Raw genomic sequence first — 13,441 nt, 5'->3', positions numbered from 1 at the left:
CCCTGACGACGTTCATTTGTAACTGCGATTGGTATCTACTACGATAGTGGCAGCACCATCAGCGGCAATCTTTTTTCTCGTGAAGTACAAGCCCAGTTATGATGTTATTCCAACTCACGGAATCTTGCATTGATTTAATCAAAACTTGCCATAATAAAGGCTACGCCTTTTATATCTTTCTCAGCTCTGCGAGCTGACTCATCTTTCTCACACTTTCCCTGTACCCTCCGCTCGGACCTCTCTCCGCCCTAACGCTCTTCGCACGGTCCTCCTACTCTTCCTCTCGCCTTCTCCTTCCCCCCCTCTCCCATCTGCACCCCAAAACTACTTCTCCCTCTCGTCTCGTCCTCCTTCTCTCCCTACTACGCCCGTTCCTCTGTATCCTTACACGTTGATACGTTGGAACCCATTTGACATAATAAGAATATTCTCCATGGTCCGGACTTCACTATGACCGGTCCTTCTTGATTTATGCAGTTGCATTACATGGTTAAAGGAAAGACATACACACCCCGTATATAGTGTTTATAGAATCTGAACGAAAAGACCACGTAATCATCTTTCTAAACAAGCAGCTAGACTAACTCCGTCACATTGGACTGGCGCGATACAAACGAGTGGGATAGAATATCCATCGCGACGACTTTTGAATGAAGGGAAAGTGGCGATACAGTGGTCTTTGTCTAATTGTTCAAAGTGCTCGCAGAGCGAACTAGCAGTGTTGACCTTTCCACAATCGCTCCCCTAAAGCATCACGTGGGTTGTCATATGCGACTCGAAGTCTTCATGGAGTCTTCAAACCGTCATGCCCGTCGACCTCCTTCATGTGCGTAATCCACTCACCACGTCAACCAAAGTGCTATGCCCCATGGGACCCTCAACCCTGCATAGCCCTTGTCCTCCCTCATGTGCGCAATCCCCTCATCACGGGAGGGCAAAGCGTCCGACTGGCCTTGAGCTGACCAGTACTTACCAAGTACGGCCTTCTGCTCCCAGAGGCTCCAGCACATCTCCGGCACAATACCGTCGAAACGGCAGTCGGTTTTGCTCCACTCAGACCGATTGCTCTGGCTGTGGGTGAGACGCGGATCGCCCACACCATACGGGGACCAGCACATGTAGCACATACCCTTCGGTCCGCCCTTGAACCCGACCTCGGTGCGAAAAGGTCTCACCATGTCCCGGCACCACTCCCTGGGATCCATCGGGTTATCAGTGCATACAAATGCACTGTGCCAGGAGTCGTTTCCCTCGACAAAGCACCGGGGACACCGTGGTGTCGGAGAGGTGCGAGAAGGTGCTATAGCCATACATCAATAAACACGACAAGTAGTCACGTACGACCGACAAGTCGCACTCACGGCGGCACCCCTCCTTTTTTTTTGTTTCAAACGACCATTCCGGTCCGACCTTTAGTTCGGACAGCCACGGGGCAGGTCGAAATTCCCATTCACCTCCATCTTGGTGCGGGCACCCGGAACGACAATCAACACGGGAGACGTTTTGGGTTGACGATTCATCATGGTATCGCAAGGCTCAGAAGCCGTGACATGGTCGATATATTCTATCGCGTTTCTGGGCCGAAGCTTGGAGACTGTTTTGATGAGCCCACAATGTTAGGAGTGACGTGGACAATGGTCGAGAAAAGGAGGGGAGGGATGAGGGAGGATGGGACAATGGACGATGGTCCAAAAATTGAAACTTACAGCAAAACGGGTTTTACTTTGTCCCACAGAAGGACAAATTCTCCAACTTTCTGTTGATAGGAGGATATGGTATCGCCAACATCAGTCAACGAGGGTATCTGGCAGTTTGAGACCAAGGGACTTACCATCGTCATGGCCGGTAGAGGCAGAAATGCTACTTGGGTACTTGGCCATTACCGTCATATCATTCAAAACTTGCCAATTTTCTAGACACTTTTTTTCAATATTTCCTTCTACCTATGCACATCAGAAATTTGATAGTCACTTTCAAGAAAGTTTGCGTCTCAAATTGCTCTTCATTGATATTATCTTCGCAGAGCGGCAATTGTCAGCGTCGGGAAGAATGACTTTTCAGCATGTGACTGATCTACTCACTTTTATCAGCGTTACGAATTTTGAAGGTGGGCGATCGGAGAAAAAAAAAAAACGGCCAATACGCTACGCTCTGTATCTTGGCCGCCTGTTCAGGCAAATCCTACTATCATACATGAATTTGTGTCGCAGCCAGTTGTGTGCGCAATCATGAAATACAGCGACGCCAATCTTTGATGGTTCGCCGCTTGATTGAAATACAGGGGGGCCTGGAAGGGTGGAGATGCGACTGGTGGAGGTCCGGTGTGTGGGTGACGGTGGATGGATTCAGTTTGAGGGAGGTTTTACGGCAAAGGACGTGGAAGAAGATCTCTAGGATAGGTGCGGATAAACCAGTGGGAGGTGGGGAGACAAGGATCAAGGCCCGAGTACGGTGGGGAGAAAGGGAGGGTGGGTTGGGGGGGCTTGGTATGAGCATGACGGGAAAATGCTCGGCGGGCATGGGCGGGGACATGGACGTCGATGGGTTCCATTCATTCCTCCTCCCTTAAAACCCTGACCAAGCCCTCTCAGAAATAGCCAAGAGTCCTGCCACACCGTCTTTTATGGATTGGGTAGAGAAGTGGCTAGAGGAAATCTGGGAGATGGGAAGAGGTGATCTCTCTCTAAGCAAGCGGCAGATACGCCCTCCGCCTAGCTTCCTCCTCCTCTGTAAACTTCCACGTGAACCATTCCTCCCTTATGTCTGTCCCTTTCCCTACACCTGCGTTTCCATCCTGTGGCGGATGCCCACTGCCCGACGACAAGCCTTTGGCATCCACGTCTGAACCCCTAGTATCTGTTTGTAGTTGTTGTAGGACCTCGACTACTTCCTTTGGTAAGATGGCTTCTGGCGCAGTCGGGGCGGTAGGGCTTTCCGTTGCATCTATAGCTCCTTGGGGTTGTGCTGGTGTTTGAGGTTCGGGCAAGGCGGTGGGACCGCCGGCTGGGATTGGGATGCCATGCGATGCATGACGGTGTTTGTGGAGTGAAATCAAGGAGGGGTAGAGGTGTGGTTTATCTATACCGATACGAGTTTGACATGGGTCAGCCTGACGATTCTCGAGTTTGAAGGAGAAGATGGAATGTGGTAAGTGGCATGGTGTCGTAAGGGGCACAGGAAGAGGATCGACGTACCATGTAACAAGCAAACCCACACTCCCATCCGTCCGGGATCGCTGTCCTTGCCGGCTAGTTCTTTCTGCTGTCGCTGCTGCTGAAGCCGTTGTTTGTCATGAGTCCGTTGCCCATCTCCTCGCTCACTTGCATCGTCTCCAGCTCCGTCACTCGCTCCGTTCTTGCTGAACACAAGAGGAGCGACATCGGGATATACGAGTCTTGGGGCGATGCAGGGGGGCAGCGTCCAGGGCGGGGCGGGCTGTGACTGAGTTGACTGGGCCATCGTCGTGGTCGGCAGCCAGTCATTTGGTGGTTTGCGATGGGAAAATCGCATGGGAACGTAATGTGGAGGTCCCTCCGACTCGGCCGCCGCAGCCCGGATTATATCGTGAATGACGCTCGCGAGTATTTTGCGGCGAACTCCGTCACAGCGGACATCTCCACGACCGCGACTCGAAAAAACGCCCTCGAGTGCATCGGCGATAACGCTAACACCGACAAAATCCCTTCCCCCTATAAACCTGACTCGCGTCTATACAAAAATTTGATCCCGCCGACTCCCACTCCCCCTGGCCCAGCCCGCCGCCGCTGCGCCTCGCACTCCCGCCGTTCGTCCTCTCCGTTCGCTGCAATTCGCTGCAAAAGTCATTCTCCCTACCCTTTCCTCTTTCTTCATCCATCAATCTTAATCACCCAAAATGGTACGTTCCCTTTTCTCGATATGCAGGGCAGGAAGGGGAAGAGGGATAAGGTGCTGACAGAGGTTTTGCATGAGTAGGAAGCCGCCGCCAACAAGCAGCCCGTCAAGCTTGCCCGTGTCCTCAAGGTGGGTTTAATCTTCTTCTCCCTTTTCCCAATCCTTCAGTCATGAGTTGGTGGGGGGAGTCAGCGTGAGTATGAGCGTGGGCATGAGCACAAGAGCGAGAATGAGCGAATAGGGGATCGGGCTTGGTGTTGACTGGGAACGAAAGAGACGAGACTACGCGCGTCGGTGGGTAGCGAAGCGTGAGCAGCAAGTGGTGCCAGGTCGTCGTCGACGTTCTTGAATGTAGTGGAATATGGATATGGGGAGCCGAGCGCAATGTCTGCGAGTTTAGTCTTGTCGGTCGTGGTGAAATTCTGCGGCGTCGGCGATGCTCGTACTCGAGGATGGGCGTGGTGAAAGATCTCCCTGTCGTCGTCGCCGTGTTCTCTTGTGCTTGTGGTCACGCTCCTGCTCATGCTCGTTCTCATCCATTATCTTGTCATTTCGGCTTATGATCGTGGGATTTCGCTGACGTGCATTGTTATCCACTATACTATTCAACCCTTCCCCTTCTTCGTCTTTGTCCTTTCTCCAATCTATATTCCATCGACCGGCCAACCACCCGCTCCACCGACCATCTGTCCTCCCATATCCACTCATCCATCATCCCACATCCCCACCCAACCTATCCATCCCCGCACCCAAACAGGTCCTCGGCCGAACCGGCTCCCGAGGTGGTGTCACCCAGGTCCGAGTCGAATTCATGGACGACTCTAACCGATCCATCATCCGAAACGTCAAGGGCCCCGTGCGAGTCAATGACATTTTGGCGCTTTTGGAGTCTGAGCGAGAGGCTCGGTGAGTTTTTTTTTTTTGATCATTTCTTCCTCTCGTGTCGTCTCGCGTTGTGTCTGTCAGTGGTTGAGGCCGGGGGTTGGTGGTTGGTGGTCTGGTGGAAGACAAGATTGAGGGCCTTACACAGCATCATGCGAGAGATGACAAGAAGGGAGAGATGATTATTCTCTTAAATCATTCTGAAAAGGAGATGGACGCTGACAATTTATTTTTTTTCCTAGTCGTCTCCGTTAAGCACTGAAAAAAAAATCGGTTCTTTTTGGAGATTGGTGGTGGTGGTGGTAGATTCTATATCGGTTACGATTGGAATGGATTTTTTTGTCGGAACCCTATTGACGTGATGACATTATCCATTCTCAGCATTTCAAAGACCACGTTTTGGGCGCGGAGTACAAGGCCTGTTTCTTCTGTTTTGATCAATGTCGATGTCGATATTGGCTTGACTGACGTTTGATTGGGACATTGGGATGGTTTGAAAAGCTGACTGTAGGGACTGCGATTATAAATCTGCGGCATGGGCTCTTATCCCCTCGATCTCTCTATTTCGGCGCTTCATACCTCAAAGCATGCGTTAAGCGTTTTATTCTAATCGATACAGAAAAAAACCGTTGGACTCTTTAAAGTGTGCAAAAGAATCCTCCCTCTGTTCCTTTCAACAATACTTGAGGCCAAGATTGGATACAGCGTTTTGCAAGAACCTGCTTCGTCGGCAGAATGCTGTCCTCAAAGTTGATGTTCCGCCTTCATCCCCTTTAGGATCGGGGATGCCCCGTAGAGCTTACATGTTATCTGACCCTTGCGCAACGCATTACCCCACAGGCTCTGATGCAGCATGTCCTCCCTTTGCACAAATCAAACAACCCCCCTGCCACCTCATCCGCAAATCCTGTTATACCTCCTGTTGTACCTGTAGCCACCAACGAAGGTAGTGTCCCCGCGACAGTGTCTCCCAAGACTGGCACGTTGCGCTTGGCGCCATCTGGCTTGACTAAAGACGGAGCTGATCACACTGCCAACATCACCAACTTTTCCATTGACCTTTTTTTTTACCTTTTTATCCTGTTGCTCTTCATTTTCCTCTTGAATCTTCTCCCCATTTTCAAGGTCCGTGTCAGCTAACGCTCCTAATCATTGGACGAAAGGAATTTCAGTTATTTATTGTTCAGCGTGTGAGATTTGTGATCAAGGCCAATTGGCATCTATCAAGTTTTGGGAATATAGCTTTCATCTGTTTTCCCCTCTGTTTGCATGTGTGTAGAATATTGGCGGCCAACTCAAAAGGTTTGGTCTAGGAAACTCTTTCTGATGAATTGTTTTTCCGTCATCATTGTCACCAAGGCCCCACGAGATTTTAAAGACTTGGGCCCGGGAAATGTAAGCTTGGATTCAAAATGATGAAAGGACTGGATACGTGTGGGCGGTCTCTAAAGATTCCAAGTGTCATGCACAATAAAAAAAACCTATTATCCCTCGTTTTCCTTCTTGCTCTCTATTTTATACCTCGCTTTGTTTTCTTTCTTTTTCCCAGAACAAACAATCTTAAGCCTTGATCCCCTGCTCCTCATCATACTTCCTCGCCTCCTCCAACTTGGTTCTAAACAGCTTCTCCGCATTCACCCAAACCTCGGCCGTCTGCCTCTCTGGCAATTGCAAGAGCGAAGGCAAAAGGTCGGTCGAGAATTGTTCCGAAGCTTCCCGAGGAAGAAGGGTGGGGAGGTGGTCGATGGAGATGACGGTGCATCGCTTGCCGACGCCCTTGGTGTCGACCTCGACGGTGGGGGAGGGGAAGGTGGTGTTGATGGAGTAGATGGGGATGGGGTTGTGGGGGTTGGTCGTGCTGCGCGGCGCGGCGCGGTTAGCTCGGGATATATATATATATATATTTACGCAGGAGAGAAGGGAGAAGAAGAGAGACGTACTCGCAAGAAACATCAACGACAACGCTCAATCGACGATCGGCCCCAGCCTCGGCGATGAATTCCGAAGTGATAAACTTGGGAATTGGCTTGGAGAGGTAGATGCAGTTGACAAAAATGTCGACGTCGAGGATCTCGGGAAAGGGGCCGCCCTTGGCCGTCTCGGCCATATCCCACTTGATGATATTTTCTCTGTTTACCAAAGGGAGGAGGGGGCGTGAGTGGGATGATCAAGGGGAGTAGAAGAAGACAAAACAGAGACGTACTCGGCAACACCGGCCTTCCTGAAAAGATCAACCGCACCGGATCCACATCGTCCCAAAGCCCCAATGATCAAAACCTTTACCCCCTTATTCCCTTCCTTGGTGCCTTGCAACGCCTCGCTCACTTCCTTGACCATCTCGCCTTCATTGGGGTAAGGCTTCAATTCGCCCAGCTTGCCTTGTCCGTTTTGGGTCTGCTGAGCGGCAAAGGCGAGGGCACCGGCGGCGGCGCCGGCAAAACCGGCGTGGAAACCGAATGCGGCGACACGTCGGTGGGAAACGGGGTCTTCGAGGAATTCGAGGTCGTAGAGGGTACCCTTGCCCTGGGCGAATCGGCGGAGGACGTCGTTCCATCCGGCTTGCTGCTTGTAGCAATGGGCGAATTGGATGTGCGTGTGAGGGAGGGGGTCGCTGTGGTTGCAAGACATGAAGGGTTAGTAAGTGTGGTGTGGAAAGAGGGGAGATAAGATGGGGGGGAAAAGAGATAAGAACTTTGGGAAAGGATTCTGGCTCGATCGGAGCTCGGAAGAGATGGATATGGTATCGAGAAGACACACAAAAGGCGACGGAGGAAAGAGCCACTCACGTAGATTCGGGGAGCTCCTTCAAACCGATAATGGGCACGTCGACGGGGGCGCTGGGCCAGGTGTTGTGAGGGACGATCTTGCAGCCGACACTGTGGAGCACAGAAAACAAAATATCAGCACACAGATCTCATGCCAAACGCGAGCCCTGGACGCACGCCTCGAATTCGCGGTCGTCAAAGATCCGCTGGGGATCCTTCTCGACGTAGACGTCAAAGTTGCTGTCGAGCAATGTCTTTGCGGTGGTGGGGGTCAGAGCCGAGCGGTGCTCAAAGGGCTTCTTCTCGCACCGGAGCCAGATGGGCTGTCTGGGACGGGTGTTGGCAGAGGTGGTGGCGGACTCGGGGGCGGTGGCGGCCATTGTTGCAGATACGAGAGTGAGAGATGGATAGAGAAGAATGAGGATTTGCAGAGTGAGCGTCTATTAAACACCGTTCCGAATCTCGACTCGGAGCTGGTTTTTAATTCCCGACTCGTATTCAAGTCCCGACTCGGAATCTAAATTGGGCCGATTAGGTGGGCAGACTGGGGATTTCTGCCCGGAAACGAGAGACGAAACCGGGGCGTGACGTGGCATATCTCCCGCGAGTCGAACAACAGCCGAACTCTTCCTCGGCAATTCAGTTGTGCGCCTTCACTCTTCTCTGCCAAACCACAATGTCCGCCGACAACGCCCCAGTCAACGCTGCAAACCCCGAGGTCGCTCCCGTCCAGTCTTCTGCCGACGCCCCGACCCAAGAAGGCGCCCCTGCGCCCGCCGGCCCCTCCAAGTCTGAGCTCAAGAAGCGCGCAAAGGAGGCTGAAAAGGCCAAGAAGGCTGCAGAACGCGCAGCGAGGGAGGAGGAGGATAGAAAGAAGCGCGAGGCCAAGGAGTCTGAGGACCATGCGAAACAGAACTATGGCAAGCTGCCCTTGCACCAGAGCCAGGAGAGGAACGGTGAGTCCTGTCCTTATTGGCCAGCGAGTCGTCCCGAAGACACGCCGTAGTCTCGTCCACTAACATACTCTATAGGCCAGAAACGACTCAAGTTCCACGAACTCAACAAGGACCTTGTAGGCCAGAGGGTCATCTTCCGAGCCAGGCTGCACAACATGCGTCCTCAAGGCAGGTCATCGTCTAATCACATCATCTTGCTATACTAAACTGACAAATTGACGGTCAAAACGATTCGACATGAAATTGAATACAATAGGAGCCAAGATTGTCTTTCTCACTTTCCGTCAACAAACACACACCCTCCAAGGTGTCCTTGTCGTTTCCAAAGAGAGTGACGAGCACCAGGTGTCCAAGCAGATGCTCAAGTACGCTACCCTTATCCCTGTATGTTTCCGTCATGACCATTTTTTCATACAGATGGTGGCTGACGATGGGAAATAGTCTGAGGCTATCGTTCTTGTTGAGGGTGTAGTGAAAGAGGCCGAGGTCAAGAGCTGTACTATCCAGAACTATGAAGTTGGAATCCAAAAGGTGTGTCCGTCCTTGCATATCATCTTTACTGGATCGCGCTCAATGCTGACATTGCCGATTAGATCTTCACCGCCGTCGAGGTTAATGAGCTTCCATTCTCTATCGATGACGCTGCCCGTCCTGAATCTGACTTCCAGCGAGTAAGTCCAGGTCCCCTTTTCTTCATCTCTTTCAATACCAAATAGAACTGCATTTGCTGACATCGTTTGATGGCATTTTTTTTATATAAATTGATTTGTGAATAGATGGAGACTGAGGACGTTCAGTTTGCGAGGGTTGCTTTGCCTACGAGGCTTGATAACCGAGTGATGGATTTGCGAGTAAGTCAACATTACCCTTTCCCTCCCCCAGCCGCGGCCAAACAAGCTAACCGCTCCTTTTCACGTACAAACAGACCCCTACCAACCAAGCCATCTTCCGCATCCAATCCGCCATCTGCCAACTCTTCCGTGAATACCTCAACTCTGAAGGGTTCATCGAGATCCACTCGCCCAAACTCCAAGGTGCCGCGACCGAATCGGGCGCTTCAGTCTTCAAGGTCAAGTACTTTGACAGGGAGGCGTTTTTGGCGCAGTCGCCCCAGTTGGCGAAGCAGATGGCTATTGCGGGTGATATGGAGAGGGTTTATGAGATTGCTCCTGGTGCGTCTTGTCGTCTCATTCCGCTGCTTGTGAACAAACGGGACAAAACAGGCAGCCAGTAAAATTGATACTGATGTGGAACGTCGAATAGTATTCCGAGCCGAAGACTCCAACACCCACCGTCACATGACTGAATTCATGGGTCTCGATCTCGAAATGGCCATCGAAGAGCACTACCACGAAGCTGTCGATGTTCTCGACAATATGCTCCTCCACATCTTCCGTGGCTTGCAAACCAAATTCAAGCATGAGATTGAGACGGTGAAGAAGCAGTTCCCATGTGAGGATTTCTTGTTTTTGGAGAAGACGTTGAGGTTGCCGTTCAAGGAAGGGATGCGGATGTTGAGGGAGGCGGGGGCGACGGATGGGGAGGGGAAGCCGATTGGCGAGTTGGACGATATGAGGTATGTCGCGTGATTCATGATCCCGTTATTGGATTATTAAGCTGATGTGCCCCCCCCGCCCCTCATTTTATTATTAGCACCGAAAACGAAAAGCTCCTCGGTCGACTTGTTCGTGAAAAATATAATACCGATTACTTCATCCTCGACAAATTCCCTATCGCCATCCGTCCCTTTTACACCATGCCCGACCCCTCTGACCCCACGCTCTCCAACTCGTACGATTTCTTCATGCGCGGTGAAGAAATCCTTTCTGGCGCGCAACGTATCCACGACCCGACCTTTTTGGTGGAGAGGATGAAGGATGTGGGGATTGACCCGGCCTCGATGGCGGGTTACCTCGATGCTTTCAAATTGGGTGCCCCGCCCCATGCGGGAGGAGGGATTGGGTTGGAGAGGGTGGTGATGTTGTTCTTGAAGTTGGGGAACATTAGGAGGGCGAGTTTGTTCCCCAGGGACCCGAAGAGGTTGGCTCCTTAAGAAAAGCAATCAAGCTCGTGTTGAGTCTTGATACCTGGTGGTGGTAGTGGTGGTGGTTGTCGCGTGAGATGGGTGCAAAAAAAGGACGGTTGGTGTTTGATATAACACGCCATGAGGATTGGGAAAGGAGAGAGGATGTGGAAATAGAGTTTTTTTTTTTCCCCTTATGCAAGCCGAATTTGATTAGGGTACTCGAAATGCCAAAAAAAAAAAAAACCGGGCTTATCGAGAAGCCCATGTCATTGAGTTTTCCCCTGTTGGATGTGGTTTGAATTGTGTAAAAGTGCTGTTGGGCAGTGCAATGAATGTTCATGCTAGGATGCAGGAAAATGGGCTGAAAGAAAAAATGCTATGTACAAATGCTGTGAGATTATTATAACCGTACAACCCCCCTTCCCCTTTCCCTCCCGGCCCCACCTCTAAACACCTCCTCACCCAAGCACGTCTCTCAATAACAACGCCGGGTCTTCATACTTCCAATGCAAATTATGTTTCCTCTCCTTTTTACCATCTTCCCCATCCCTTCCGTCCTTCCCGTCCTTTCCGTCCCTGCCGGCGTGTCCGCCTGCTTTATCGAGTTTGAGGAGACCGTTGGCCAAGAGTTGGGAGGCGATGATTTCCGAGCGGGGGGGTTGTCTGCCTGGGATCGAGGAGACTGGGACGGGGCCGGGGCCGGGGGCGGCTGTGGATTTGGATTTGGGATGGGGTAGGGGTGGTTGTGAGGGGATTTTTGAGACCGAGCCGGTTTCCGTTGACGGTGCTGCTCCAGCTCCCAATTCGGAAGAGGAGGGCATAAGAACAGCCGTGGGCGCATTGCCATTAACGTTAACGTTGATATTGGCATTGGCATAGGTGTTGGGATAGGGATAAGGATTGGCAGCTTCGAGTTCTGCGAGGGTATGTGCTGTCATTAGCCTGTGGATCGCGGGTGAGATGTTGGGGTGGAGGTTGGGGTGGAGAGTGAGGAGGTGGAGGAATGTTTCGAGGTCGGGCGGGGGGATGTTGCCTCGGGATGTAGATGTGGATGTGCTGGGGTTTTGATTTTGGTCGTTATCGAGTTGTTGCATACTCTCTCGTCCTGCTCCGAAAGTTGGACCGGCCGCTTTTTTCCCAAGCGGCACTCTAATCGTCGTTTCCCCGGGCCTATCCCGCCCTGTAAGGTGTACGACCCCATGCAAGATATCGCCCATATGGGCGTCCATCCCGACGGCCATAAATTCGCCTATATCGTCTGCTGCTGCTGTGGAGGAAGAGGTGGAGGGGATGGAGAGGTCGTGTAGTTTGGCGAATTGGGAGAGACGGAGGGCGAGCTGGTGGGATGAGGGGAGGTGGCGTGTGGGCAGTGCGAGCGGTGGGATGAGGGAGTCTGATAGGTTTGTTTCTTTAAGTGAATTGCTTTTTTTAAAAACCATAGAGAAAACGGGACATACTGGAAGTGTAAGGACTCCATCGCTTTTCGCCAACACCTCCCCACATATCCTTTTCCGCTGCTGCTGCTGCGCCCAAAACGCCCTTTTCTGCTGCCCCCGCCAAAGCCTTCTTCACCCTCGCCCGCTCCTTTTTCCCGAGATTCATCACCCACCCTTCAACTCGTCGTTTACTCTCGATCAGTGTGTCATCCACATCGAAATCGGGATCGTTGACGGATGGTCTTTGACGTTTGTGCCGTTGTTGGAGGGAGGACGAGGTGCCGTCGTGTGTGGGGATGGAAGCGTTGGTGAGTAGGGAGGAGAGCAGTTTGTTATGTAGGTGTACTATCGTAAAATTCAAAAGTCAGCTCGAAATATGACAAGGAGGTTGTAGCTTATTGGTGACGCACAGTGATCACCTTTTAACCATCCTCTCACCATATCCTCTAGCTCAGCCCTCCCCAGCTGTCCCACCAAGTATGCATTCAAGCTTTTCCAATAAGGCAGTCCCGCTTCTCCAAGGACGTCATGCAACTCTTGCTTGATGGCGTGAATATCTACCCGCATCTGAGAAGAGACGATCCCGTTCCGTCTTGGGAGGGTATGGTTCTGATACATATGTGTAGAGGATGAAGCTACGGGTGGATGTGGATGTAAGGTGTTTGTCGATGTGGGTTGGAGGACAGGCCGGGATGGAGGATGGTGAGGAGAAGGGACGGAAGACATGCCGTTTGCGCGCCCGCGGGGGTTATGGAAGTCTGGAGAAAAGGCCGGTTTCTTGGGTTCCAAGGGTCGTAGCGGTGATCTGAAAATTGCGATAGCCGGGAACGGATGTGGAGAATACGATGACGGCGGCTTATGAGATGGATGGATGGATGGTGGTGGGGGAAAAGCGAGTAATGCGGAAGATGATGGAAAGGTGGAAAAGAAAACGACAAGGACAATCAAAGCGACCTCCACTTTTGATGTCCACTCCGTCGGTTGTCACTATTGGCGGGGAGAATACTGGAGGTTGTGGTGGGCAAACTCGACATATGTGTACAGGTTGAGTGGGGATAAAGTATGCTGGCTTGGTTTGCCTTGGCGATTCATATATATGTAGGCTGACAAATGCATAGATGTAAATTGAGTATTGTATCTAGTAGTATAGTACAACCGACGAGATCATTTCCTTCCCCTCCCTTCTCTCATTATTCATTTGTAGGCCGTTTAGGCCGCAGACTCCGTTTCAGCTGAGCTTTCCCAAGACACATGGGGGAAAAGAGAATTTGAAGAATATCGATGCCCCGGCGGTACATGAAAGAAGTGTAGAGACGATTATTTGATTATTATTTAGCAATGGTACGAAAGCGGCGGTGCCCGGAATCCGGCTATGTGGGAGTTGTAGGAGGGTCCTTCTTATTATGTTTGGCACACATTAATGGTGTTCATTATTATTATGAGAATATAAGCAGTTTAAGGGTTGGTGGAAGAATTGTTTTTTGGTGTTGTTGTTAAGGGTTG

At 51.4% G+C, this 13,441-nt stretch overlaps 4 protein-coding genes across 4 annotated transcripts; 2 read left to right on the top strand and 2 right to left on the bottom strand.

Annotated features, from left to right (window-relative positions):
* Nucleotides 1-1,772: 1,772 nt before the first annotated feature.
* Nucleotides 1,773-2,569, top strand: CNBD0150 (hypothetical protein; the record flags this gene model as incomplete). The annotated part of the gene is made up of 2 exons (XM_771101.1): nt 1,773-1,868; nt 2,282-2,569. 2 exons carry the CDS (start codon nt 1,773-1,775, stop codon nt 2,567-2,569), a joined length of 384 nt encoding a protein of 127 aa, XP_776194.1.
* A 3,746-nt stretch (nt 2,570-6,315) lies between these two features.
* On the bottom strand, nt 6,316-7,900 carry CNBD0140 (hypothetical protein; the record flags this gene model as incomplete). Its single annotated transcript, XM_771100.1, has 5 exons — nt 6,316-6,613; nt 6,696-6,884; nt 6,959-7,366; nt 7,542-7,631; nt 7,698-7,900. The coding sequence occupies 5 exons, from the start codon at nt 7,898-7,900 to the stop codon at nt 6,316-6,318; spliced, it is 1,188 nt and encodes a 395-aa protein (XP_776193.1).
* A 296-nt stretch (nt 7,901-8,196) lies between these two features.
* CNBD0130 (hypothetical protein) lies at nt 8,197-10,529 on the top strand (the record flags this gene model as incomplete). Its single annotated transcript, XM_771099.1, has 9 exons — nt 8,197-8,476; nt 8,552-8,644; nt 8,733-8,860; nt 8,918-9,007; nt 9,070-9,147; nt 9,253-9,327; nt 9,402-9,648; nt 9,740-10,052; nt 10,130-10,529. 9 exons carry the CDS (start codon nt 8,197-8,199, stop codon nt 10,527-10,529), a joined length of 1,704 nt encoding a protein of 567 aa, XP_776192.1.
* Nucleotides 10,530-10,960: 431 nt separating this feature from the next.
* CNBD0120 (hypothetical protein) lies at nt 10,961-12,664 on the bottom strand (the record flags this gene model as incomplete). Its single annotated transcript, XM_771098.1, has 3 exons — nt 10,961-11,895; nt 11,960-12,283; nt 12,349-12,664. 3 exons carry the CDS (start codon nt 12,662-12,664, stop codon nt 10,961-10,963), a joined length of 1,575 nt encoding a protein of 524 aa, XP_776191.1.
* Nucleotides 12,665-13,441: the final 777 nt, after the last annotated feature.

The sequence above is a fragment of the Cryptococcus neoformans genome, chromosome 4, assembly GCF_000149385.1.
Source record: "Cryptococcus neoformans var. neoformans B-3501A chromosome 4, whole genome shotgun sequence".
NCBI classification, from domain to species: domain Eukaryota; kingdom Fungi; phylum Basidiomycota; class Tremellomycetes; order Tremellales; family Cryptococcaceae; genus Cryptococcus; species Cryptococcus deneoformans.
This window is presented reverse-complemented; position numbering and strand designations above follow the sequence as displayed.